The 24,251-nt window shown below is 43.5% G+C and overlaps 7 protein-coding genes across 7 annotated transcripts; 5 read left to right on the top strand and 2 right to left on the bottom strand.

The window, feature by feature from the left end:
- Positions 1-188: 188 nt before the first annotated feature.
- Positions 189-2,555, bottom strand: BCR41DRAFT_367633 (hypothetical protein; the record flags this gene model as incomplete). The annotated part of the gene is made up of 1 exon (XM_022026316.1): positions 189-2,555. The coding sequence occupies one exon, from the start codon at positions 2,553-2,555 to the stop codon at positions 189-191; it is 2,367 nt and encodes a 788-aa protein (XP_021884991.1).
- A 1,588-nt stretch (positions 2,556-4,143) lies between these two features.
- BCR41DRAFT_331923 (CRAL-TRIO domain-containing protein) lies at positions 4,144-5,815 on the top strand (the record flags this gene model as incomplete). The annotated part of the gene is made up of 2 exons (XM_022021825.1): positions 4,144-4,769; positions 5,107-5,815. The coding sequence occupies exons 1-2, from the start codon at positions 4,216-4,218 to the stop codon at positions 5,813-5,815; spliced, it is 1,263 nt and encodes a 420-aa protein (XP_021884990.1). The 5' UTR covers positions 4,144-4,215.
- Positions 5,816-6,102: 287 nt separating this feature from the next.
- Positions 6,103-7,862, top strand: BCR41DRAFT_346574 (hypothetical protein; the record flags this gene model as incomplete). Its single annotated transcript, XM_022022922.1, has 1 exon — positions 6,103-7,862. A coding segment is annotated over exon 1 (1,661 nt), but the record flags the coding sequence as incomplete, so codon positions are not given.
- Positions 7,863-7,966: 104 nt separating this feature from the next.
- BCR41DRAFT_419077 (hypothetical protein) lies at positions 7,967-11,244 on the top strand. Its single transcript, XM_022029702.1, has 6 exons — positions 7,967-8,322; positions 8,432-9,707; positions 9,827-10,026; positions 10,140-10,321; positions 10,483-10,940; positions 11,050-11,244. Exons 1-6 carry the CDS (start codon positions 8,218-8,220, stop codon positions 11,169-11,171), a joined length of 2,343 nt encoding a protein of 780 aa, XP_021884988.1. The 5' UTR covers positions 7,967-8,217; the 3' UTR covers positions 11,172-11,244.
- Positions 11,245-11,304: 60 nt separating this feature from the next.
- BCR41DRAFT_346572 (hypothetical protein) lies at positions 11,305-12,845 on the bottom strand. Its single transcript, XM_022022921.1, has one exon. It carries the CDS (start codon positions 12,827-12,829, stop codon positions 11,333-11,335), a length of 1,497 nt encoding a protein of 498 aa, XP_021884987.1. The 5' UTR covers positions 12,830-12,845; the 3' UTR covers positions 11,305-11,332.
- A 2,557-nt stretch (positions 12,846-15,402) lies between these two features.
- Positions 15,403-21,640, top strand: BCR41DRAFT_152494 (hypothetical protein). Its single transcript, XM_022019609.1, has 8 exons — positions 15,403-15,819; positions 16,247-16,358; positions 16,805-18,539; positions 18,654-18,935; positions 19,048-19,230; positions 19,332-19,866; positions 19,977-21,307; positions 21,522-21,640. Exons 1-8 carry the CDS (start codon positions 15,492-15,494, stop codon positions 21,585-21,587), a joined length of 4,572 nt encoding a protein of 1,523 aa, XP_021884986.1. The 5' UTR covers positions 15,403-15,491; the 3' UTR covers positions 21,588-21,640.
- On the top strand, positions 21,052-24,043 carry BCR41DRAFT_152487 (hypothetical protein). The gene is made up of 5 exons (XM_022019608.1): positions 21,052-21,307; positions 21,522-22,112; positions 22,230-22,567; positions 22,743-22,869; positions 23,026-24,043. The coding sequence occupies exons 2-5, from the start codon at positions 21,545-21,547 to the stop codon at positions 23,667-23,669; spliced, it is 1,677 nt and encodes a 558-aa protein (XP_021884985.1). The 5' UTR covers positions 21,052-21,307; positions 21,522-21,544; the 3' UTR covers positions 23,670-24,043.
- The last annotated feature ends 208 nt before the right edge of the window (positions 24,044-24,251 follow it).

Genomic DNA, 24,251 nt, shown 5'->3' with positions numbered 1-24,251 from the left:
ATTTCATAAGATACGGCAACTTTTTTTTTTTTTTTTTTTAAACAAAAAAAATAAAACAAACCATTTTATTTCTTTTTTCTACCTAGTGCCCTCGGTCTTGTAAAAACGAAAAATAATAATAAAACAAAAAAAGGTTAAAGTACACGAAGGTGCCATATCCGTATTGGTATCGCTGCTTTCCTAGTGCTCTACTCAGTTGTTCGGTCGCACAAGCTGTCAAGCTTTGGGTAGTCTGGGGGCGTGAGTCCTGTTGCTATGGCAATCTGACGGAAAGCAATCACCTCAAAGAACATCTGAAGGAGCATCGCATCTTGTTGGCTCAAGACATGAGGAATATATTCAATACGGGTCTCATCACGTTCAAAGAGTCCTCCTAAAGTACTTCTCTTTGTTCTCACGATCAACATGTCCTTGGCTAGAATACTCTCACTCTTCAACCAGCTGTACACCACATCGATATCCTTGGTAACTGCGTTTGCATGCTTGGCCAGGAACAAGAAGTTGAAGTGCCCATTCGAATCGGCATAACTCATGGATTCGCCTACCCAGGTGATATTAGTAGAGTACTTGATGCCCATCATGATCGTCTTTAGATCCCGTCGGTCTGGTAACTCGGTATTGGCCATAATCTCACCAATGAATTCCGGGAAGCGAGGACCATATACGCCTTGTGCGACCAAAGTCTTGGCCGTGTGCTGATACTGCTCGAATCCAAGACACACTTTAAGCTTGATGGTCTTTGTTACACTGTTCTTGAAAGCATTGGCAATGGCACTCCAGCCTTTTGCAACAGCTTCCATCGATTGGCCAATGGCTACCAGAGTTGGATCAACCGCCTGGATATTGTCAAGGGACTTGAATATCTCGTTGGGCCTCTGAGACTGAAAGAGTGGGGTGCGAAGATATGATCTTGCGGCTGAAAAACGTAAGATGTCTAGTAAGGCCTTGCTAACATACGCTGGGTAGTCCTTCCATTCGACCAGATACCTAACAGAAGCAAACGAACCATCTTCGAGAATAATAGCCGAGCGGATGACGGAGCCTTCCCAGGTTTCGTTCACTTCGTCGGAAGAAGCATGTTGGTAACGTCGGCTGGATTCGCAGTTATGATGATCTCTGGCCAAAAAAGTGCCCTTATGTACATCAGGATCGGTACTATCATCATCGTCATCATCTAGAGGTTCGCACTCCAAATAGCTGAGTACAATATCACCTTGTAAGAGTAGACAGTCAAGATTGTTGCCATGGGGCGAAATCACCAACCAAGAGTATGAGGATTCTGAGGTCACTTCGACCGAGGTCTTGCATTGACTTGGCGGTGGATCAAATGTCTTTCGTTTTTGGCTTGTGGATTCACATTCAAGTGAGATGGGTATGTCTCCGGGGTTCTCTTGGCGGACACGCCGCCACCACTCTGTCACTGTCTCTTCCGCATTCGCCCTGTCAAAGCAATCTGATAACAGGTTTCCAAACAGGTCCTCTGCGTCTTGTTCATCAATTGTGAGAGAGAACTGCCGGATGAATTGATGGTGTGACTTGGCCAAGGTTTGAAGCTCGTTCAAGAGCTTATCCCTATGCGCCTTAAAGACCTCCTTATTCTCGTTTTTGTTCCTAAGGAACCGACGTAGTAAGTCATCAATAAACATAGGCCACATATTGCTGGTCATCGTAGTTTTTGAGTTCATCATTGCTGAAGGAGAATATGGGATAGGCGCAGGGGAAGAATAGACGACATCATACTGAGGGACAGTCATGATCCTGACCGACTTGGCATTGAAGCTTGCAGGTGCTGGCATGTTCTCTATTGCCCAACGAGACTGGCTTGCAGAAAGAACCGCCATGCCTTGATCAATTTCATACTGTTCCAAGGCACGAGGAGCAGATTTATTATGGCAACATCTACGAAGCCAGCATCTATGGCACTCCTCCCAATATCTGTATTGTTGAATACTTTCAGCACCAGACTGCATAAAGATGTGTCCAATTTCCGCAGGATTGGCCAAAAGCCCTCCTTGGTCTAAACGGGCTCTCACGACGACTGCTAGTGTGACCATACAGAACGGCTGAGGACCCGCTCCACAGTTAGGAACGCCATAACTGAAGCTTTGAATCACGTATACGCCCTGACGGACAGCAATGAGAACAAGGGTTCGGATATCATTATAGGCAATATCGCGAATTGACTCAGGGAGGCCCCAAGCATTAATGACCTCTACTAGATTGTTAGGATCAACTATTTGGATCCCAGTGTTGCCAAAGGTGTTTGGAGGGTGTAAGATCCTTTCCCACCCATCAGGATAAGGTCGATTGAGGCTGTGGGCCTTTTCTACCAAGAGATCACGCGCTTCGTTCCCATAAGCCAGTTCCGAAACTGCAATGCGGCTTGCTCCTTTAGTAGGAAATGAAGATGCTGGCGATGGCATCCATGGATCAGAGAGCCGAGAGTCCATGACGAGCTGCTGAGGCAAGCCATAAGCAACAACGGCGGCGCAACCAGTGAATACCAACCCAGCCAAGGCTAGAGAGCCAGTATATATGGATCGAAGACGAACCATGTGTTTAGATGGATGTATTGTGAGGAAGGATAGTAAAACTTGCTTTGCTGAGAATGCGACTGAGGTGATGGAATAATAGGAAGAAGCCGTCGACTGTGTGGATATTTATATGTTCAGAACGATAGCACAAAGCTATAGATTGGTGCATATCAATTCAAGCATATTTGCATAAGAGGCAACCACAAGGCGCTTGGTATTTCAAAGGGCTATGGCGCAGAGGAATGAAAGCACAACACACTGTGTTCGCGACATGCCATTCGCCGTATACGGCCCTAATGTAGGAAGCGATAGGAACTTAAAATGGCGAAGTAAAAAATGAGATAGCACAAATGCCCCCTTACGAAGGTAGAAGGGAAAAAGATTGTTTCATAACTATTAATCCTGGAAAATGTCTTGACAGAAGTTGGCGAAGACTAAAGGACGCGCAAAAGAAAATTTTGCTCTTTTCGGGAAGGCTAAAGTCCCGAATGACGGAATCATTGAGTTAACATCCTTTTAGGTGAGGGGTACTAGTACAAATCGTCCCATCGAAAAGTAATGAGCAGCGTATGAAGTGTAAACAAATCGCCCCATTGTGGAAGCGCATAGCATTTTCGGGAGAGGAATGGGGGTAGTTTTTTGTCAAGTATTATTTCAATCATGAATCGTTTTTGTTCTAACCTCTTTAACTTTTAGGCACTGGTCAGTTCTCCTGCTTCGCCATTTATGCATTATTGAGGTATACATTGTGCAATGTCCTGTCATTGATATCTTGTGCACACGATGCAAAAGTATTTTCAGAAAAAATAAGGCTTGCTATCTGTTCTGAGGATTAGAACTAGAGTAAGACTCATTGCGTTTTGTTCTCCTTCCAAATAGGGGCCACTCGTGATGTACTCTTTGTGCTGCAAAGCCTTGTAGGTGGGATAGACAAAGACAAGATAAAGTAGACGAAGCTCAAGTAGACGTATGGCTCATGTTTTATAATACCACCCGTCAACTTTAATAGACCGACCTTCACATGCATCTCTACAAATGACAGACGTGTACACAAATAAGCACAATCAGCTAAGCATCAGGCTGGTATGGTCCATGCTGGTGCTGATGTGAGTAGAAATATATTAATACAAACATTGTCTTACTTTTCTAGTACGGTCATAAATTTATAAATTGTATAAATGCTCGCCTGCAACCACATTGATAGATCAAACGAACCTAAATAAAAGGTGCAATCTGCTAAAGGTTCTTGACTTTTAATATATGCACACAGTAAAAAAGCAATGTCGCCCCCGATGTCTTGGCATTGTTCTCCCCAACCAAAAAGTAAAGTGCATACGTGATGAATGAATGTAAGGTAAGAAAGCCAGGATGCACATGGTACTAAAATGAATCTTAATTCTCTTTCGTGAGAAAGTAAACATGTTCAATAGTTTTTGCTGTTCGTTTTAACATGCGTGCAATGGTCTTTTACATTTAATCTCCATTTTAAGAATAAAAGAGCACTCATGTTCAGTTTAGCATGATTTATTTTATTTTTTTTCTTTCACTATAAAAATAAGCTAGAATAAGACACCAGCTTTCTTAAAATTTTCTTTTGTCAAACAACACGCTTGCCACTCTTAGTTATTTCTTTACGTTTTATTTCCTTCTTTTATCTCATTATAATCCCTTACTCCCCATAATGTCAGTAGAAGACACCCCCACTGGTACAGGACATGTCGGTACCCTTACCCCCGACCAGATCAAGACTCTCAAGAAGCTCTGGGCTGCACTTTACGAACTTCTAGAGACTGGTACCGTTACAATTGTTTCTGAGCCTGCTGCTACTCCTGCTCCTGCTCCTGCTCCTGCAGCCACATCTGGCTGGGGAGGCGGATGGTTCGGAGCGTCTACCCCAGCTGCACCTGCCGAACCTGTTGTTGAACCTCCTAAGACGATTACATTGGCTGAAATTGGCCTCACCGCAGAGGAAGTCAGAACTTCGCTGTGGAATAACGTGTTAAGCGATAACCCCGATTCTTTAGTGCTCCGCTTCTTAAGGGCACGTAAATGGCATATCGCTAATGGCCTGTTGATGATGCTGAATGCTTTCAAATGGAGACTGGAGCAGAATGTTGAGGATGTCAAGACCCTGAGTGACGACGAGCTAGATGCAAAGTACCCCAAGTTCAAGCAGCAGTTGGAGATGGGCAAGTTTTATATTCACGGAACGGACAAGCACGGTCAGCCCATTGTGTAAGTCGATGGTTAAAACTTGATGTTTCTTTAATTTTGTTGGGAAAAGTGACAAACAACAAAAAACATCGTGTTTCTCGATGACCAACAAAAAAAAAAAAAAAAAAAAAAAAACAAAGTAACAGCGGCAACAAAAAAAGGATCAAAGATAATTGTGGATTGTAGGCACATGGACAATCTTTGTTATATATACACGGAGACACAAGTCTCAGACGTGGCAACGGCACCAGCATTAGAAAAAAAAAAAAAAAAAAAAAAAAAACAGTGTGGAGGATTTACAATCTCACAAATCAAATGATCTAATATCCCCTCACTTACTTTCGTGTGTGTATTTTAGTTACATCAACGTTCAGTTGCATAGGGCTGGCGATCAGGACCCCAAAACTCTTGAACGCCTGACAATTTACCTCATGGAGAGTGGTCGCCTCTTGATTCAACCCCCAGTCGAGACTGTTGCTTTGATCTTTGACCTTACCAACTTTGGACTTGGCAACATGGATTATAGCCTTGTTCAATTTATTGTCAAGTGCTTTGAGGCATATTATCCAGAGTCACTTGGAGCCATTCTCGTTCATAATGCACCCTTGGTCTTCTGGGGAGTCTGGAAAGTGATCGAGCCATGGCTAGACCCTGTGGTTGCATCTAAAATCAAATTCACATACAAAAACCAAGAATTGTTGGAGCTTATTCCTGCTGAGCACTTACCAGATACATATCAAGGCGCAGGACTGGATAAATTCAAGTATGAATATCTGGCACCTGTTCCTGGTGAGAACGATCTGATGAAAGATGAGACCACTAAGGCAGCACTACAGAAGGAATGGGATAGTCTGACCCAAAAATACGATTCCAAGACAAAGGAATGGATCCAAAGCGAGAAGGACACGCCGTCCCATGAGAGGGAAGATGTCGCAGCAGAGCTGCGTGCGCAATATTTCAAAATGGAACCATATATTCGTGCCAGGAACCATTTCCACCGCAAAGATCAACATGGCAAGTCCATACTTCAAAGCAACGGCACTGCGATCTGGACTTACAACAACTAGAAAATGAGTGAAACAAAGACTCGATACCCAATTTCATTAAAGTTATTAAAATATAAAATGTATTAAATGAGGGCAGCAATTCTCTAAGCTGACAATCTAAAATAAGTCTTCGCACAGAATGCAATGCTTCATGGACGATTTTCTTTCCAAGCCCTAAAAGCGTCAAGACATATTTCCAATATATTCATCGTGTTTCTGCTCGGTTGTGTGGGGTGGCGATATACAAATGCACACAGCCTCATCTATTCTTGGCAGAGTATCAAAAAAAAAAAAAAAAAAAAAAAAAAAAAGAATCAACGGGATTGACTTACACATATTCTTCATTCTCAACTCATTGACACAAATGAATCTTTCCATCTTTGACATTCAACTTCTAAAAGATGAAGTAACGCAGTACTTGTCGCAGGACGACCTCACCCGGTGCGTCTTAGTGTCCAAGGACTGGTTTGGTTGGTTTGCCCCTGTACTTTGGCGCAACGTCCAAATTGATGGTGCGTTTGGATTTGTAGAGAAGAGACTTGCTGGCTTGAAACGCCATAGTGACAATGTCCAGACCCTCATTATCCTCGAAAAGCAAGCAACAATGCATCAACACATACCGCTCCACAACTTGAAATCGTTCATATTCTATCCCGACTTGGCATCCTCGTTCGAAGAAAGCTACTTTCTTCAATACATCCAGACCATACCATCTCTCCAAACCTTGACGCTGACAATCTCACTTGCAAGAACATGGACGCAAACCCAACTCTTTGAAACATTAGAGAGATTACCACGACTGAAGGAACTGAACCTAACCTGTTACCAAATCACTCATCCGATCGTGATCCAGCAATTGATCCAGAGATGTAGGCAGTATGACATTCTTCGATTGAGTCTTGGAGGCGGCGGAGGTCTATTACTAGACACACAACAAGCGAATCTGGAGGCACAAGCAAAGGCCTTCATGGAGTATATGCAGGAGAACCAAATACGTGAACTCAGTATACGGTTGCCCTTACCACATCATGAAGATTTGATCCTTATTCCATTGCTGAAGAGGTGTCCAATGCTGGAAAGATTAGACTTACAATGGCTGCATCACAAAGAGTCCCTACAGCATATCGTGGGTATCTTGGAAACTAGAAGATGCTCGCACTTAAGACATGTGCGTATTGGTGGAGGGACTGTTTGGAATTCTGATGACCCAATTGCAGGATTGTTTCGTGCTCTCAGACGTTTCGAGCATACAAAAGCCAATAGCCATAATATTAATGAAATGAAGAGCAGACTTCAGGCTACCGCAAATGAATACCATGATGAAGCCGGAAGTACTCTCGCCAGTGTTGGCCTCAAGTCATTTATCGTGGATGCGACAGTACCATTTGGACATGAATGCGTACTAGCACTAACGCAGTATCATGCATTAACCTTGACAGTTTTAGACTTAATGAGCCTCCGTCAACTGCCCGTCCAGTTCTTTGTTGGTCTTGTCAGCAGTCTCCCAAAGCTCCGGTCTCTCATGGTTGCAGTGTGGATAAAGTTTATAGCTGATGATGAGTTACTGGGCCCAGAGTCCATGTTTATGACTTCGTGGGCATGCCTAGAGCTCCGGTACTTGGAACTGGGTATCGTAATGTCACCAGAAGTGACCTCTGGTAACACTCATCAATCAGGGGATGGTAGCCTAGCAGACCAACACTTGAGTTACATATTCTCGCAGCTTGGGCGGTTAGAGGGCCTAAAGGATTGGAAGCTTGCCTCCTCAATTAATCTCCTCACATTGGAAAAAGGTTACTTACGATGGCTACCTAGGCTCAAACAATTGCGAAGTCTCGACCTCAGGAGATACTCTTTCCTTGAGATAGGCGCTGCAGAAGCAAGATGGATGATCGACAATTGGACGTCTCTTGTGCATTTAGACTTCAATTATCTGAAGGGTGTACATCGAGGGCTTGAGGGTGGGCCTCTTCCCGAAGATGCAAGCCAATTACTGTTGACTAGGCGACCTTGGATGACTATTAGATAGAAAAGACAGAAATAACATTTGACAATGCAATAATTTGAGACAAACAAAAAATTTAATTGTAACCAATTGGCCAGGTTCAATTGGACTTTCCAAATCAGGAAAAAAGCGGCGTAGTCTCTGTTGGAGAACCAGACTTCTGCCCAATCTTCTTTGTTTACATGATCATGGCTCAATGAATCACGCAATGACATTATAATGAACACATGAAGGGGATTTGTATTGGACTTTCCTTTTAAGTCGCATGTCATTGTTAGCCGCAGCTCCATTTACTTATAAAAGAGTCGCGTCCCAACTTCCAGCTTCTGCGTTTTTCTCTACCTAACAAGACACTTGATTTATCAGAAAGACACCACTATTATCGCCACTATAACAACTGTAGAGACGCATTTACGCCATGGCTAGTTCCACTGCCCCTAACGACACCAGCATTAGCGCCCGATCTATTGACGGTCAGGCCAATGCCTTCTTCGAGACTGGTCCTAACTATATCCTTTGTGAGGTATTGGTCCACCTTCATGGTTATCGTAAGACTATGTCTGTGATCAAGCTGAAGTCTAGAGCTGAAATTAATGTTTTTTTTTTCTTTTTTTTTGAATCACAATTATTAGATCCCTGGGATCAATGATGATATATTCCCCAAGGAATATCAGGACTCATGGGACAAGGATCATGTGCGGCTACCATGCTCCAATCGAATGTACCCTTCAGAGGTTTCATTTTGGCCTGAGATCGTTCAGAGTCTTTCGGAGCCTATCCTCAGCTCTCGTCAGCTTTCTGAAGCCATGCTTCGCTGGAATCCAACAAAGCGAAACGGCTGGAACATCAATGCTTTAGATGCATTTCTGAACACTCGTAGTGCGGAGGAGGCAGCAGAGGCAAACCAAGGCATGCACTCAGACGAATTTTTGGACCCTGAGGAGCAACAGCTGCAGATTCATTCTGGCTCCATTGATTCAGATGAATATTTGAGCCGCTCGGATGGAGATGAAGATGGTGATGATAATAATGAAAAGTCTGGACCATCACAGCAACGACATCCTCAGAGATCGGAGCCTCCTGCTGGAAAGATCTATCAAGTTGCTCCCACTGAACCCCTCAAAAGCCAATTCTTGAGTAGTCAAGAACGCCAGCATTTCTTTGACGTAGTCTTACCTCGTATGCAGGCGTTGGCTCTCCGCTTGCCGGAATTGATCAAGAAGCCAATTCCATTTTTGAAACAACAGCAAGATTCAGCTGTGACGTTGTCACAGGAGCAAATCGCGTGTTTGTTGGCGAACGCGTTCTTCAACACCTTTCCAGGTCGAAACGCTCCTTACAAGACCAGACGAAAAAAAAGATCAGTATCTAGTAGTGGAAAGCCGTCCGGAGCAAATACCAATCAAAACCCGAGTCAGGACGATGGCGAAAGTACTGATGAAGATGAAGATGAAGAAGATCATCATTCCAAGGGGAAGAAGTCTGGCAACAGATCTGCCCGGGATGGACGTAATGGAGGCCGCGGAGGCGGGGGAGCAGGTCAACAGCAGCAACCTTCGCGCGGTAAGAAGAAGGCTTTGCAGGCTCCCCGTCCACCTAGGAAGCCACGTGCTAAAGGGCCTGCCGCTTTGTTTGAGTTTTTTGAAGACTCATTTGATCAAGAGAAGCTGGCCTCCAGCGTTGAAAAATTGGAAGTTAATGACCAGAAAGGTTTAGCGCAAGGAGGACAGGCAGAGATAGAGCCAGCTTCATCAGAGGTCAAAAATGAAAAGGAATGGGCACCAAAGCTGCCCTCGATCAACTTCATTAGCACTTTTTGGGCCGAGGAGAAAAGAACGCCTTGCACTACTACACAGGCGGCGAGGCTACGCTGCATTCTGCATTACTTTGATCGAGTTACCACCGAAAGTAAGTATAGATATCATCTTTGAGCACATTTGAACCAATGATAAATCGCACTGTTAGTATTCAATAATCTGAACATATTCCTCTTTTCTTCTTTTTCCTGCGCCCCCGTACAAATCTAGTGCCCCAGGGTACGGTGACATATCACCGACAGGTACTGAAGAGGCCCGTTTACTTGAACCCCAATGATCAGCTTAAAGAGGACTCATTTAAGTTCACCAAGGTGATAGTTGACAGCATTACACCTATTGAGGAGGCGCCTCAAGGAGCATTGCAGCTAGACTTTGCTAACAGGAATATTGGTGGTGGAACACTCGATAAGGTAAGAAAGGAGAGGGCTTATTCTATTCAGCATAGCTTTACATTATTTGTTGAATTATCATTCATTTTTTATCTTTTTTATTTTTATTTTTAATTTTTTGACATCTTCAACAGGGCGCCGTCCAGGAGGAAATTCGATTCATGATTTGCCCTGAATTGATCGTTTCACGACTTTTCACTCAGCAATTGGAAGCTAATGAAGCTGTACTGATCAAAGGCGCTGAACGGTACTCTAATTACATTGGATACTCTAAGTCTTTTGAGTGGTACTCTGATCATCGTGACACTACCCCTCGGTAAGTGCTCGTAAACTTGAGTATAAAATATCCTACTGCTATGGAGCTGAATTGAAACTATGCGGACGAAAACTGGACGATCCAAAAGTTTATCAATGGTTTAGGCATTTTCTTCTAACGCCTTTTTTTTTTTTTTTTTTTTTTTTTTTTGAAATACTTAGTGACAAGATCGGTCGCCGAATGACCGAGATTTGCGCTATTGATGCTAGGCCTTTCAAGTCTAGAGTTTCACGGCTTGAACAGTTTGAGCGCCACTATCTTCTGCGTGAGATTAACAAAGCTATTGCTGGATACCGTGTATCCCCTATCAACGCTTCTGAATGGGGCCTTGCTCGTCCGCAAGACCGAGACCAGATGATTCCCCAAGGCCAAAATCAGGCTACAAATCTCTACCGTCCCATTGCTACAGGAAACTGGGGCTGCGGCGCTTTTGGCGGTCATTTACAACTCAAATTTGTCCTTCAATGGATTGCGGCCTCTATCTGTGGTGCCTTCCATCCTGAAGACCAACGAACTGGTGATGACTTACTGTACTATACATTTGGTATGCATGCACTCAAGGACGAAATCGAAGCTTTCGTCAAGGCAGTTGAAGCTATCAACAAACCTATCGAGCCCAGTAAGCATAAAGTTTTTGGATTTATTTAATCTCGATCTATACAAAGGTAACGCATTCAGGTCAATGAAAATGTTCTTAACCTTTAATAAAATAACTTACTGCCTTATAGAGCGAGTGATCGAGTCCATTATACACTATCCTCGTCGGAATCAAGGCGTCATTCAAGGTTTCCGAGAAAAGTCATTGTTTGAATACTTGAGCAGTGCTATTGCATTTGTTCCTCAGACTTAGATCAGGACTATTTTTTCCCCTCTTCTAGTCATTTGCTGTGGTTTTGATCGAATAAAAAATCCACAATTCAGACCCCTAATTTTTTTTTTTTTTTTTTTTTTTTTTGACAAACCAAAGATATATAATTTATAAGGCCTAAACGATGCTTTACTCTCTACACTCTACTTGTATGCTTTGGGTAATGGAAACCAACCGTTTCCAATATTCAGGCTCTGCAGTTTATGTAAGCTAGACAGCCTCTCCATTATCATGTTCTCCAAAGGTGTTTTCGTCTTTGATCTTTTGGTATTGTCATCGACACGTCTTTCGTCTGGTGGCAAAAGCCGTTCTACGCACAGATTAAATGTTATCTGATCCATAGGATGTCTACGGTCCATATCCTTCAGTCGCAAATAAAGTCGCTTCAGCTCCGAACAAACCCATTCCCTCGCTGGCAGATAATAGATCTGTTGCTGCAGCACGTTCAACGTCGGTTGTTCTCCATCGTTAGTATTAAATGTAGAGAAAACTGGCTGAAGATTATATGGAATTACTACAGTGATCAACTGTGGAGAGCATTCGAAAAGCTTCCAAACAATAAATGGTTCCTCATCTCCTTCTTCAGATGACCGACTTCCAATATAGAGTCTATCGTCCTCGCCGTTTAAAATGACCAGGGTCTCAATCGTTTGCGATTGTCGTTGGATGATGGTCCTTAAAAACTCTTGGGCTAAAGTAACTGGCACTTTGCCCTCAAACCATGCCAATTGGTCACGAGGTATTTTGCGAATTAGGCACATAAACTCTGATGGGTCCACACACTCTGTTGGCATAGACAGGCTTGTGATATGCGTGAGACATTGGGACAAGTTGATTTGATGCTGAAGGCCATGAAAATCACCATTGAGGAGTGATTTGAAGATGAGATGCGTGATATTGGGCACAAGCGGAAGGATTCTGGGTACAACCCTGCCAATAAAGGTTAATTCATCTAATCCAATATGCGTGAATGATGACGCGGTATTGCAGCTTCTATTCCGGAGAAAATTGCTAAGGTCATTATTTCCATCTTGCTCATGCATCTCTCCATCGCCAGCCTGCTCAAGTCCATTTATGGCATCCAGTGTCAACTTCTTTAAGGATGGGCATGAACATAGCAGTTGTACAAAGTCGCCACTGCTGATCGACCAGTTACAAAGCTCCATTGTCACCAGATTCTTCAAACCTGCAAACAAATCGACATGAATTTGATAAGGCTGTCGTGAGAGAGTATTTTGTCCATAGCAACGCCATGTAAGGAAATGCAATGTCTCCCTATTTCTGTATATAATGTTTGGCAAGCATCCTCGCCCGCAATCATGTCGTGTCCTGGATCCGATCGTGGTAACCTCGAGATTTTGCAGATAGCAAACAGATGGTTGATCAAAGACAGAAGTATCTTCAATGCGCCCGGCGGACAAAGACCGAACAAGGGAACCATACTTTAGTAGAGACTCTTCATGACAGCGAGTGAGTTTATGTGGTGATACAAGGATTGTATGCCAATAATGTGGAAGGAAGCTATGATGCCACGCTTGACAGACTTTCAGGCAGTTGGCGAGCTCAACCTTTGTCATGAATTTTGCGATCAAAGAACATATCTCATCTAAATCCAGGGCGTGCACTTTCACAGACGCCATTACAAGTGGTAATGAGCGGATCGTTGGAATTGTTTAAATGCATCCTTCATGACCTAGTGTCTCATGTGGCTTCGTGCTAAACACCAATCTGTCCACGTGCACTCGTTATTGTGCTACTGAATTGGTATATATCTGGAAGCTTGGTTTCTCCGGCTGTCTTTTTACAGCACTCAAGGCCTTTGAACCAAGCTATTGCTCGCTAGAAGAGTCTATCAGACATCAGGGCAACATGCTCACTGATATACGGAAGAAATCGTATGACAAGTATAGACCTTCGAGATACTTTTTACACAAAGTGATCAACCCATTCTCTCACAGTTCTACTTGAAGACCGGTCATTCGCTTGTAGATCCGAGTAAGAAAAAAAAAAGTCTATGTACGAAGTAAATAAGATGCCTCAACTAAAATAATGGTTCGGTCATGATCTCCCCAATCCCCGCGAACATTTAGCAACGCTATGCAAAATGGTAGCGGAAAGATAAAACATTGGGCCACATCAGCGTCTCTCATGCACTCCATGAGTGCCTTTGAGCTCGTTATTCATTCACCTGGACCAATGCCCGTTTGTATGATTTTGGTTCTCTGTCTTTGGATGCTATTTCCAAATGCAACCAAGAATCCCGAATTTTGGGAAGAGCTCAGAAGAGAATTGTAATCAGAGAGCAGTAAAGGATCTTTGAGAATTGATTCCATTATGTCAGGCATTAAACAAAAGTTGGTGCAAGTGCAAACAAATAAGACTGAACACTTCTCTTCGTTAAGGTATCTATCGTTACAACCATAAAACAGCTATGCAAGGGCATGTCAAGTCTTCACTGTCTTATCTTCCAGAGTTCACCTATTGAATATACTGTTAGATTGCGCTTAGAAATAAGAGAAAACATTTCTTATTGCAAAAAGGCTTTTCTGTCATTTAATGCTCCTTTTTTCAACCTCTTTTACCTATAATTCACGCATGCACCTCTAACTTTAATTATGTGCTGATAGAGGAAAGCTGGGGGGTGCATATTTATACAAGTTTCTCCATGAACAACTTCTTTCTCGTTTACTCGCAATCAGAAAAATCCGTTGCAAGTAAAGGAGTTTGCGCTCCCCTAATACCCATGCATGAGTGTCAGCGAAGTCGAAAAATGCTGCGTCCATTGATGCGTGTCACCAATTCCATATTCTCATATAAGAGCACAAGGTCATGGTCCAATATCCACAACTCTTTGATTTAAGTAGTGGATATTAGAAAAAGGGGTGCAGGAAGGAGATCAAGGACACTGTTGCAAGGGTCTAAGTGGCTATAGTATTAAGTCGCTTTGAAAATTCAATCACTGTGCTCTGACAGTTCAAAAGAATTAACAGACTACCAAAAAAAAAAAGCGAAGTATATCCAACATTGAATACTTTCCTTCTTGTGCTCTCCAAACAGGATTGGGATCCTGCTTAGTTCCACAGCCATAAAGGAGCAAAGCGACATTGCACATCGTATATAGAGTATACTATTTTTTGATAATTGATCAATTCATAGAGCGAACCTATATTTTATCTTAGTAGCGCAGCAGAGAGAAAAAGCACCACAACTATGCGAAAGATACTCCATGAAATAATATATACATACCGTGTTTTTTTTATCCTTCTTTTGTTGATATGGAAGACAAGATACGCGCCCTATACTATTCATTCATTCCTTGAGTCGGCTGCAGGTTAACCACCTAATTTGGAACAAAAATGGAAAGGCCGAAATTAAGAGATTGCGAAAATAGAAGCAACCAACTGATGGAATTCATCGTGTCATCTTGATACAGGTGGCTCTTGCATATTTCATCCCCTTAAATGATAAACAGGTGTCTCTGTGCCTGGTCACCACTAGTTTACCTCTGTGTCCACTATTTTATGTCCAACATTATAGTTATAAAACAGCGCAGCCCACCAATTACCGGCTCCAGGCGTAGTGGAGCTCTTATCCCATTATAATTTAAACTTACCATTCAATAAATGTTTGTATTCAATTTTTGGGCCCAGGACCCGGTGTAACCATTGAACAATTTTTTGCATGAATTAGCACTCCTTGGCCGTTGTAAGAATGAATAGTCATGCGCCAAATCCCTTCAGGAGGGTGCACTTGCATGCAGCCAACAATGGGAAAAACATGGATGGAGGAAACAACCAAGAATAAATGTTTAGCTTAATCAATCACTGAATTCATGCATGCTGTATTTTATTACTGGATATCGCTGAATCTATCTCTTTCTTTGCAATGTGATGAATATCGTCCCCGCATTTAGCTAATCACCACAATGGAACCAGAAATAACGATCTTACGCATGTCATGATTCCGGGAAAATGGCCATGGCGATATTTGGCTGGTTTCTGAGTTGCCTACAAGATTCTACTGAGTACTTTTTTCGCCTTTGTTGCCCCGCTTTCTGCGACCAAACTGCTCCTACGGATAGAGACGCGCATACGCTCTCATGCTGGTCCATTCTGGATCTCAGAGGCAGAGCAAAAAAAGTGAGCGAATGGCAAATGATGCCTTTTTATTATTATTTATTACAGAGCGTTGTCGTTAAATATTTGAATATGGGCACCGCCCAAGCGGACGAATGGGGTTTTTCATCAATTGAATAGTTCCCCTGAGTCAATTATCCATCTTCAACTACACATTAAAATAATAATGAGGACCAACTGTCTCCCCATGTCTCCCATAACCCCCTCTTTTGACCCCTTCTTTTTTTTGCTTCTTCTCCTACTCTTTTCATGCTCCTTGGATGGGCCACTTACAAATAAAACAAAGCAGCATGCATGTACAAAAAAAAAAAAAGTCAAAATAATAGGGCTACAGTTTCATTCGACAATATTGCAATTACAAGACGACGTTGGAGCAGAAGGAGAACTGCGAATGGGAAATCCTCTTCCCATTCCATGTCACAGAACTCTTCTGCGAGCAAAACAACGTCAGGCTTCTTCTCTATTATTTCTTTTCCTCTTCTCCGTGAACAGAAGTGAGTAGACAGTTGGATTAAATAGACAAAGTGAACAAAAAGTCCTTTTTTTTGAGCCTTGCATAGAATCCTGGACCATTTTTACTCTTGCTCCGCAGAACGTCCATTCATCTTTCGTCCTTTTCTGTCTTTCTATCTCCACCTTCATTTATTCCACTTTAAAAAACCTCATCTTATCAAAGCGCTACTCCACTCCTATTCTCTCATGTTTGAACAACTCAACCTGCTAATTCATTGCATTCCATCATTCATAACTTCCTCATTCCACTCGCGCTTCCACCATCCTTCGTTGTGATCAATTGTACTCCTCTTTTCCCTCCTCTCTTCTCTTCTTTTTTTTTTTTTTTTTTTTTTTTTTTTATGGTTTCATCTCTTACCTTTTCTCGCTCTCACACATACTCTTTCTTGTCTTCCTTTCTCGACACAGCTTCACGCAGTTACTGTGCTAAGTTCGTGTGTAATACATTTTGGATATATTCAATCTATCAACGATCGTTCGCATCCATTGCTCATCCACACTCTGGAACTCTATCTTTCGCGTGAGTAAGATGAGTATGTATATAATAAAATAACTTTCTACCCCACATGGATTGTCGGAATCTGTGCTCTACATTTCAGTTCGCACTTCATACTCCACACTTGTGTAAAATTTATTGAGATCAAAATGTCCTATGTGTTGAAGGATGTCGATAGAGGAAGATGAGGATAGGAAACACTCTTCTTTTTTATGTTTCCTAGCTATGAATAAACACCATACAATATCTGCCGATAATTTACAGCTGTCATTGTAATTATTGCTGATGTTAATTTCTTCTGACGCTCTCTCTCTTTCTCTTTTTGCATTCTACTTCGATTCCTCCTTTCTCACTTCTGCAGTACATCATCGCAACTAATTTGCTGATATTATGACTTTGCACAATATGGACATCAACGCTCTGGATTCGTTGATGCAGAATACGCTTCTTCTACATCGTCAACTCAATAGAAGTCATCCTGGTGTGACTAGGCCTTCTATTCAGTATCATTTTCAGCAGCAACACCAAATAGGTCCACTATTAGCGGACAGATCAGGCTCAGCAGGAATAAACTTTGGAGTAGCGCTCTCACCAAGAGCTACACCAAGTGTACTGTCGCATGGTCAACAAGAACATATATCTGATGCTCCTGATAATGGGAGATCAGGTAGCCTGTTAAGCAGATCGCCCTCCTCTGCACCATCAGTGAAGACACCCTCAAGTCCTCGGCCATCGACTTCGTCCCCACTATCTGCTCAGCCAAGGGTCTCTTTAAGTTTGTCGACCCCTTCCAGCCCTATCCAATCATCCTTTTCTTCACCTGAACTTCCAAAACTGTCATCATCATCATCATTTGCTTCGCTTCATGAAGCACATGAACGAAATACTACTCCAGTATCAACGGCGACCTTAGGAGCATCATTAAATACAGATCAGTCAGCAAAGTCTCTTTTATCTCCGGACAAAGGAACTCTGCCATTATCAGTTGACACAACAGCACTACCACCAACTGTACCAAAGAGTAATAGCTCCCTTTACATACGACAGAATACCAAATCTATTCCAGCTGGTGGAGTACATCAGAAATATCCACAATCCCGTCACTCTCCTCAACAGCGTCCACAAAAAACCAATTCCTCATTGAGCACATTAGCTAATATCGACCACAATGGCAAATTTACGTACCCACAAATCGGAGAAGGAGTGATTGATCCTACTAATGACACATCAATGATGTCCATCAACGTGCGGTATGTATCAAAAGACCTATGGGTTCGTGTCGAGGTCCCGAAGGATTCTCCTGTCCATAGAGCTCGCGATCTCATTTTGGAGAGATGCCAGTACATTATTACTCCACCCTCGGCACCTTCGTCACTTACAGGAACTTCGATTGCGGATGAAGACGCGACACGTATGCTGGGAAAAGAGGAGGTAGCGTCTATACAGGGCCAGAAAATTGATGAGTTTGACCAAAAGGAAGTTTCGCGCTCAGGAACAGTTACCACTACCAAAGTAGTCAGTCAAACCGTTGGTAAGATGCCGTTAACACGACCACGAAGCAAAAGTGCGCGGGCTACGGTTACTAGTAACGACACTCCATTATGCCATATGGACCAATCACCGGAAGAAAGTTCTTTAAAGATTAATAATAGCAAGAACTCCAATGACAACGCGCGTCATTCTTGTACTTCACTGGACAGCGAGGGCAGTAAACTGACTGGTGCTGCAACACTTATGGAACGCCTTGGCATGTTCGAAGATAGTATTCACGGTTTTGGCGATGAGTTAGCTCGATGTAATTACGCTAAGGTTATCGCTTCTCAAAAGCCGCCAAATTATCACAAAAAAAATGATGGAATTACTGGGCCAAGCAACCAACAGCGCGCTAACCAGCCGATTCATCAGAGCAAAGCGCAGCAATTAAGGCGTTTGCTATCAAATTCTTCCATTCAAAGCGAAGAAAGTAACATACATGGGACCAAACCTCCTGACCATGTGAGCCGTGACGCAAGTACACCAAATCGTATCTCTGGATGGACACATTTAAGGGATCGGCATAACAGCTACCCTGGCAAGAATATTGAACGAAGCGTAGCCAGCCAAGACGATATGTTGGTTGAGTGTACAAAGCATCGTCAGAGTGAGGCTTCAAAAGTGGATTATGAGACCTGGAAGCACTCCTTTGGACTCTTCTGGGTGGCTGCTGTACGTCCCCATGAAGGAAATGAGCACAGGCAGTATTGCTTTTCCTCATAATCTACACCTTTACTAAGAACGAACATTTTTATTGCTACTTCGGTAACAAACTACATTATATAGGGTCATTGGCTCGATGATTCCAGGACAATCAGCTCTTATAAGCTGAATTCTCAGGATCTACTCGAGCTACAGCTACGTAACCATTACATCGAGCTCCCACCGCCAGGCGGTAATCTTAGTTATTATGACCACTATGCTGAGGGCACTTTGTTCAAGCTTTCTAAAAAAAGTAGACCAGCTAGCGTACTTACAAATCATGGTGGACGAGAACCGACTGGTGTTTGGAAAGAACGCTGGGTTGTGTTGCAAGGGTCCAAATTGTTGATTTATCACAAGCGGAAGGTAATGATTTACCGTTCACCAAGAACACTTATTCATTTATTATAATTAGTCATATATGCTGTGCAGATACGGTGCCATGTCCTGATACCCTGTAATGTACTCCATTTACTAGGATTCAAACAAAAAAATTATTGAGTTACCACTGCCTCTAAATATAACGACAAAGACATTGCCGCCAAATTCGCGTCATTTGTTCAAGAATCTGACGTCCTCAGCAACGAACATGTCTACCACCATGATTGCGCTGAACATCCCTCCGGGCCCTGAGCTTTGTTTCCGTGGCCCCAATGAGCATGTAAGTTAGGATTTACCTAGGCTATCGCCTCCCTGTTGTGCTATTGAAAACACCACTAATGTCATTCATGCTGTTCATTATCCCAACCGGCGAATCTGCAGGAAATTAATCATTGGACACGAATATTCAATTCCCTAAATAACGAGGCATCCCCATTGAACCTGCCCATGTATATTCAGGGTACAGAGCCCATGTCACTAAACTCTAACTCTAATCAACTGGAGAGCTCATCCACTCTACCAAGCATTTTTTCTGGTTATCCATCTGAGCGCAAAAGGAACCACACGATCAACAACGGCATATCCTTCAGTCATGCAACCGCGACCATGCCATCCATCGACCCAGTACTTATTTCCAATGCGGCAGCAGCCATATCAAATCTAAATGGTGGAGGTAGTAACAACCCATCAAGGGCACTCAACAGCCATTACAGGAACATGAGCCATAGTAATCATGTAGACGGACGAGATTCCAACTCGGCCTCGCCGCATCATCATTCAGTCCTCCCAGGAGCCTGTGCAGCACCCAGTTCATCGATAAAAGAGGACATTCGGAGAAGAGCTATCACAGAGCCCAATCGACCCCGTTCAATGAACTCTCAAGTCACTTTTCAATACCAACCAGCAAGAGCAAGAGGTATATTGTAATATACGATGTATTATATTATTCTGGCTCTGGTCTGCATCCCTGTAGGATCTAGATTTGATAATGACTAATATTGTACAACTTTGTTTTTCTTTTCATAGGGCTCGACACGGACAACAGCGGCTCGCTTCGGACGCTCGATGTCACGAACACTCCTGAAATCCCCTTTCAATTAACCTCGCCATCTGATGGCAAGAAGCGACGACCAATCCTCGGGACTGAGTACCTTGATAATGCGAGCCAAATCCTCCTGGCTACCTCTAGTGCACGCTCATCTACTGCACCCCTTTACTCAGGTTACATTTGGATTTACTTACCTGATGCAATGAACGAGAATAATAGCGCATCTCATGAAACCGAGGAAGAATCTATTAAAACACCTGATCAGCCATCCGTGCACGTAAATGGACGCATGAGTAATCCACCTTTACCGGCTTTGCCATTGCCTTCAGCATTACCATCGTCATCAGCGCCCAGCTCCAGAGACTCGAAAAGGTCAAAAATAGATGATGAAGAAGTAGAAGTCGGTCACCTAAACGACAGGTCAGGGCGATATGTCAAATGTTTTGCGGCGATAAGCGACCAAGGACATTTCCAATGGGTAGAGGTTAAAAAGCAGACGAGCCTTGAGAATGCAGAGCGCGAACTAAAGGCTCAACTCAGAACTGGGTCTTCCTCATTGTCGCGGCGAGTAAGCTATAGTATTGATCTTAGATATTCTCAGCGAGATCTATCGGCAAGTCATCTGCAGCAGGGGTGCCCGTCAGCGGGTTTTGGCCGAGCGCCAGAACCAGAGCCGTTATCGAAGTCGCCCCATGAGGCACCCAGGAGACCACCCATTCCCACGGCCGTGCAGGTATCGATGGCGGAACGGATACATATGTATTTCTTTTGCATTAAAATTCCTCCCTCCGTACTGAAAGGGGCGCTTTCGAATATTGCTGTTGAGACATCACCCTCGCCGCCGTCTCAGCACACTTCTACCCCTTTATCATCCTCACCATTGCCTGACTCTTCTACCGCCGCCAGCGCAACAAACAATACCACTAAAGTTGCAAATAAGATCAGGCACCGCTTTTCTTCTTCACTTTCGACATTGACTACATCAGCAGCATTACCTCCACTTCCAGGCATGAAATCACAGTCATTATCAGGATCTATCTCAAAATCAGGCTTCAAAAACATGGCTTGGTCGAGCATGACCTCGCCACAGGACAAAGAACCAAGCGTAGCCCAAGCGCAACCCAAACAACTTTCTTTACACCCTGTAAGCTCTGCGCCACAGTCATCTGGAGACAATGTTGATCCTGCTCGATCAATCACCCACAAGGATTCCATGGCTTCGTTCTCATCTACACACCACAGTACAGCAGCTTATCAACAGCAACCTTGGCCTACAACTCCAACGATGGAATCAGAGTCCACAGCACAGGTATTGTCATTAGCGTCTACAGGACCCACCTCGCCAAGCTCATGTAGCCCATTGTCATCATTAGCTCCGACTAATGTTGTTTCGCTGGCACAGAATCTCCAAAAAGCTGTGATGCTGAACAGGCAATGTGTTACATCAAATGATATCCGTGGTGAGGGACAAAGCAACTTTAACTCATTATCGACCTCGAGCTCTGTACATTGCTCTCCCCTAGGGTCACGCAGATCGGGGGCAAATATGGGGTCTCCTAAACCAAAGCTCACATTACCAGAGGCCATGATGGCTAACCAGTCCGCATTGCCGGCCTCAGCAGCCATGCTGGAGCATTCAAGACTGTTTCAAGAGCACGATATGCAACAGCGCCTTCAGAGAGCAGAAGAAAAAGCTAGAGCCAAAATCCAGCAGCATCAGCTACAACAGCAGCGCCAAGCTGAGCAGAAGCGGCAGCGAGAATCAAAACAAGGCCATCATGATCAACTATATAGTCAAAATTACCACCGTTACGACGAATATCGACAAGAGGCACAGCACCAGTCAATATCATATCAACAGGAGCAACCACAGAAGCAACCATTAAACCAAGGTCAGGATCTGCTGCAGAACTTACAATCGCAGGGACAACTCTCAATAACTCAAGCTGATAGCCAGATCCAAACTTGTTCTCCAATGGTAATCACAGCATGTCCGTTTCTGGAGCTATGTGATAACGTTGATGGCTCTGGCGAGTCGTTTGTGATCCTAAGAGGGTATACGGAGACAGAAGAAGTATGGCGAGGTTTGCAATGTGCGTTTGAAAAGTTCATTGGTATGTGAAGTAAGAGAGTCTTGGTGTACGGTACTGCAATATCGCACAAGTCATGAGAGGTGAAGAAACGATGATGATGTTGATATTCTTTTTTCTCTATTGAATCCTAAATGCTAGATGACCCAATCAATGATATGCCTTCCGCCTTGCCTCCAGGAAATACATTGATCCCTTATTACCCTTCACCGCCTGAGATACAACTCTCGGAGAAGGCACAGCGGTACTTGAGCGCCAAGGAGTCGCTTATTGAGGAGGCAGATGTCGCTACACCCAGAACTTTTACCGAGACAGCTAGGCCGTTGACACCAGATGTGCTGTCTGGAGGAACTATTCCTACATCTAATGGCCCTGTGGCCCAAATTCGAGCAACGACAGCTGGTCTCACGAGATGGATGAACCTTTCGGGAGGGGATAGAGATCGAGGCCGGGACCGAGGGAAGGAGGGCAAGAGCAAGGTTCGTTTCTAGACAAGTCAAATGTACTTATTATACTAGGGGCGGATATACATCGGCTCTTATCAAATGTCTTTTGTCGATTTCTTTCGAATCTAATCTACAACCTAAGATTACAAGAAGTTTAATAACAGCCTGTTTGCTGAACCCTTTGACTATGCATATCGTTATGTTATAGAAGGGCTCTACAACCACACATCATTCCCCCCCATCGTCATGTATACCTTTCCAACATCAGTCGCTGCAACGGCGCCGACACATTAGCGGTTCGAATGCCTCCGGATCAGATCGGCAAAATAGCCATGGTACGTTAGCATATCAGGACACTCCTCTTCTACCCTCAGCGATATCAGCGTCTTCGCCTACTTCCTCAAGTGTGAAAAGTGCCTGTTCAGGGATCATAGCAGATTCAAGCATTAAACGGGGTATGTCCCCTGCGAATATGCTTTCGCTCTCAATAGGGTCTGGGACTAGTCTTTTTCGACCTCGACCACGCCTGAATAAGCAACGTTCAGCAGATGAGCTTTCAAAGCTGCCTTCGTCGCCAAATACGCCCTATAGCAAAGCTTCGGATCTAGGATCAAGATTCAGTTACTTTGAAAGCCAAGAATCGGCTCAAGGGACGGGACCAAGCCATTATTGTGCAGGAACTTTTCATTCAATTGCGACAACCACAACGCATCATTTGAACAATGGCAATTGTACCGCTGACAACAGACCTAGTAAAATCTTGAAGTGTAATGAGGCAGCAGTTACTAGAATAGATACAACAAGCATGGAGGAAATGAGAATTGATCCAGTTCCAACGCCAAGGTGCTTAGCAATGGCGACTGCCAGCGATCAGAAGGTCGAGGTGACAGCTATGTCGCCTTTATCTTCTGTAGCCTGCATGGAGCCATTGCAGATGCTAGAAAGTAACGATATGGATGTAAATACAAGAAGTGTAGGTAATATGGTGTTAAAGATGAATGAGGAAATGCGCTTGTCTGGGCCTGGACCCGGGTCTGCGGATAGTAACAGCCAGAGGAAGCATCAGACGGTGATGGAGGCAAGCAAAGTAGCCGTCAGCGGCGTCTTTGGTAAATTTCGTAGGAGTGTTGGATGAAGCGCATGTATGCACGCTCACACATTTGCAGTACACTTACGCCTATACATCTCTATACTTATTATATCTTATTCACTTGAATATATTACCACCATTCACTTAAACAGTCTGACATATGGACTGCATAAACCAGGTTCATGCGGTCGTGATGAATGTTCCTGAAAGATGTTTCGTTACTCCTGTGTGTCTCTAAAAATAAGCTTTACCAATTGGAAAAATATAAAATAGTTGAGTGTACATCAGTGAGTATGTATTTCATGAGAATTATAACAGACAACTATTAAATCGTCTCTACCTTTGAAACACTACGACGACAGAGGCCATCTATGCGGTCATGCGTTCATTATCCAAGCTAGCAGTTCATCATACCCGCCTCACTTTCTTTCGTATCAAAAAAAAAAAGAGGATGCCTATGGCATCACACTTTGGAATCTTGAGTATTGGATCGCAAGCATAGAAGACAATGTGCAACTAGCTGATTCACATTCACATATTTGGTCTTTTATACATGCATGGGATAGATAACATTCGCTTTTAGGCTTATTTCCTGCACAAGTACATATTTGTGCATTGTGTGTGAAT

Source organism: Lobosporangium transversale (assembly GCF_002105155.1).
Source record: "Lobosporangium transversale strain NRRL 3116 chromosome Unknown BCR41scaffold_4, whole genome shotgun sequence".
Classification (NCBI taxonomy): domain Eukaryota; kingdom Fungi; phylum Mortierellomycota; class Mortierellomycetes; order Mortierellales; family Mortierellaceae; genus Lobosporangium; species Lobosporangium transversale.
Note: the sequence above shows the minus strand (reverse complement) of the source record. Positions and strands in the feature narration are given on the sequence as shown.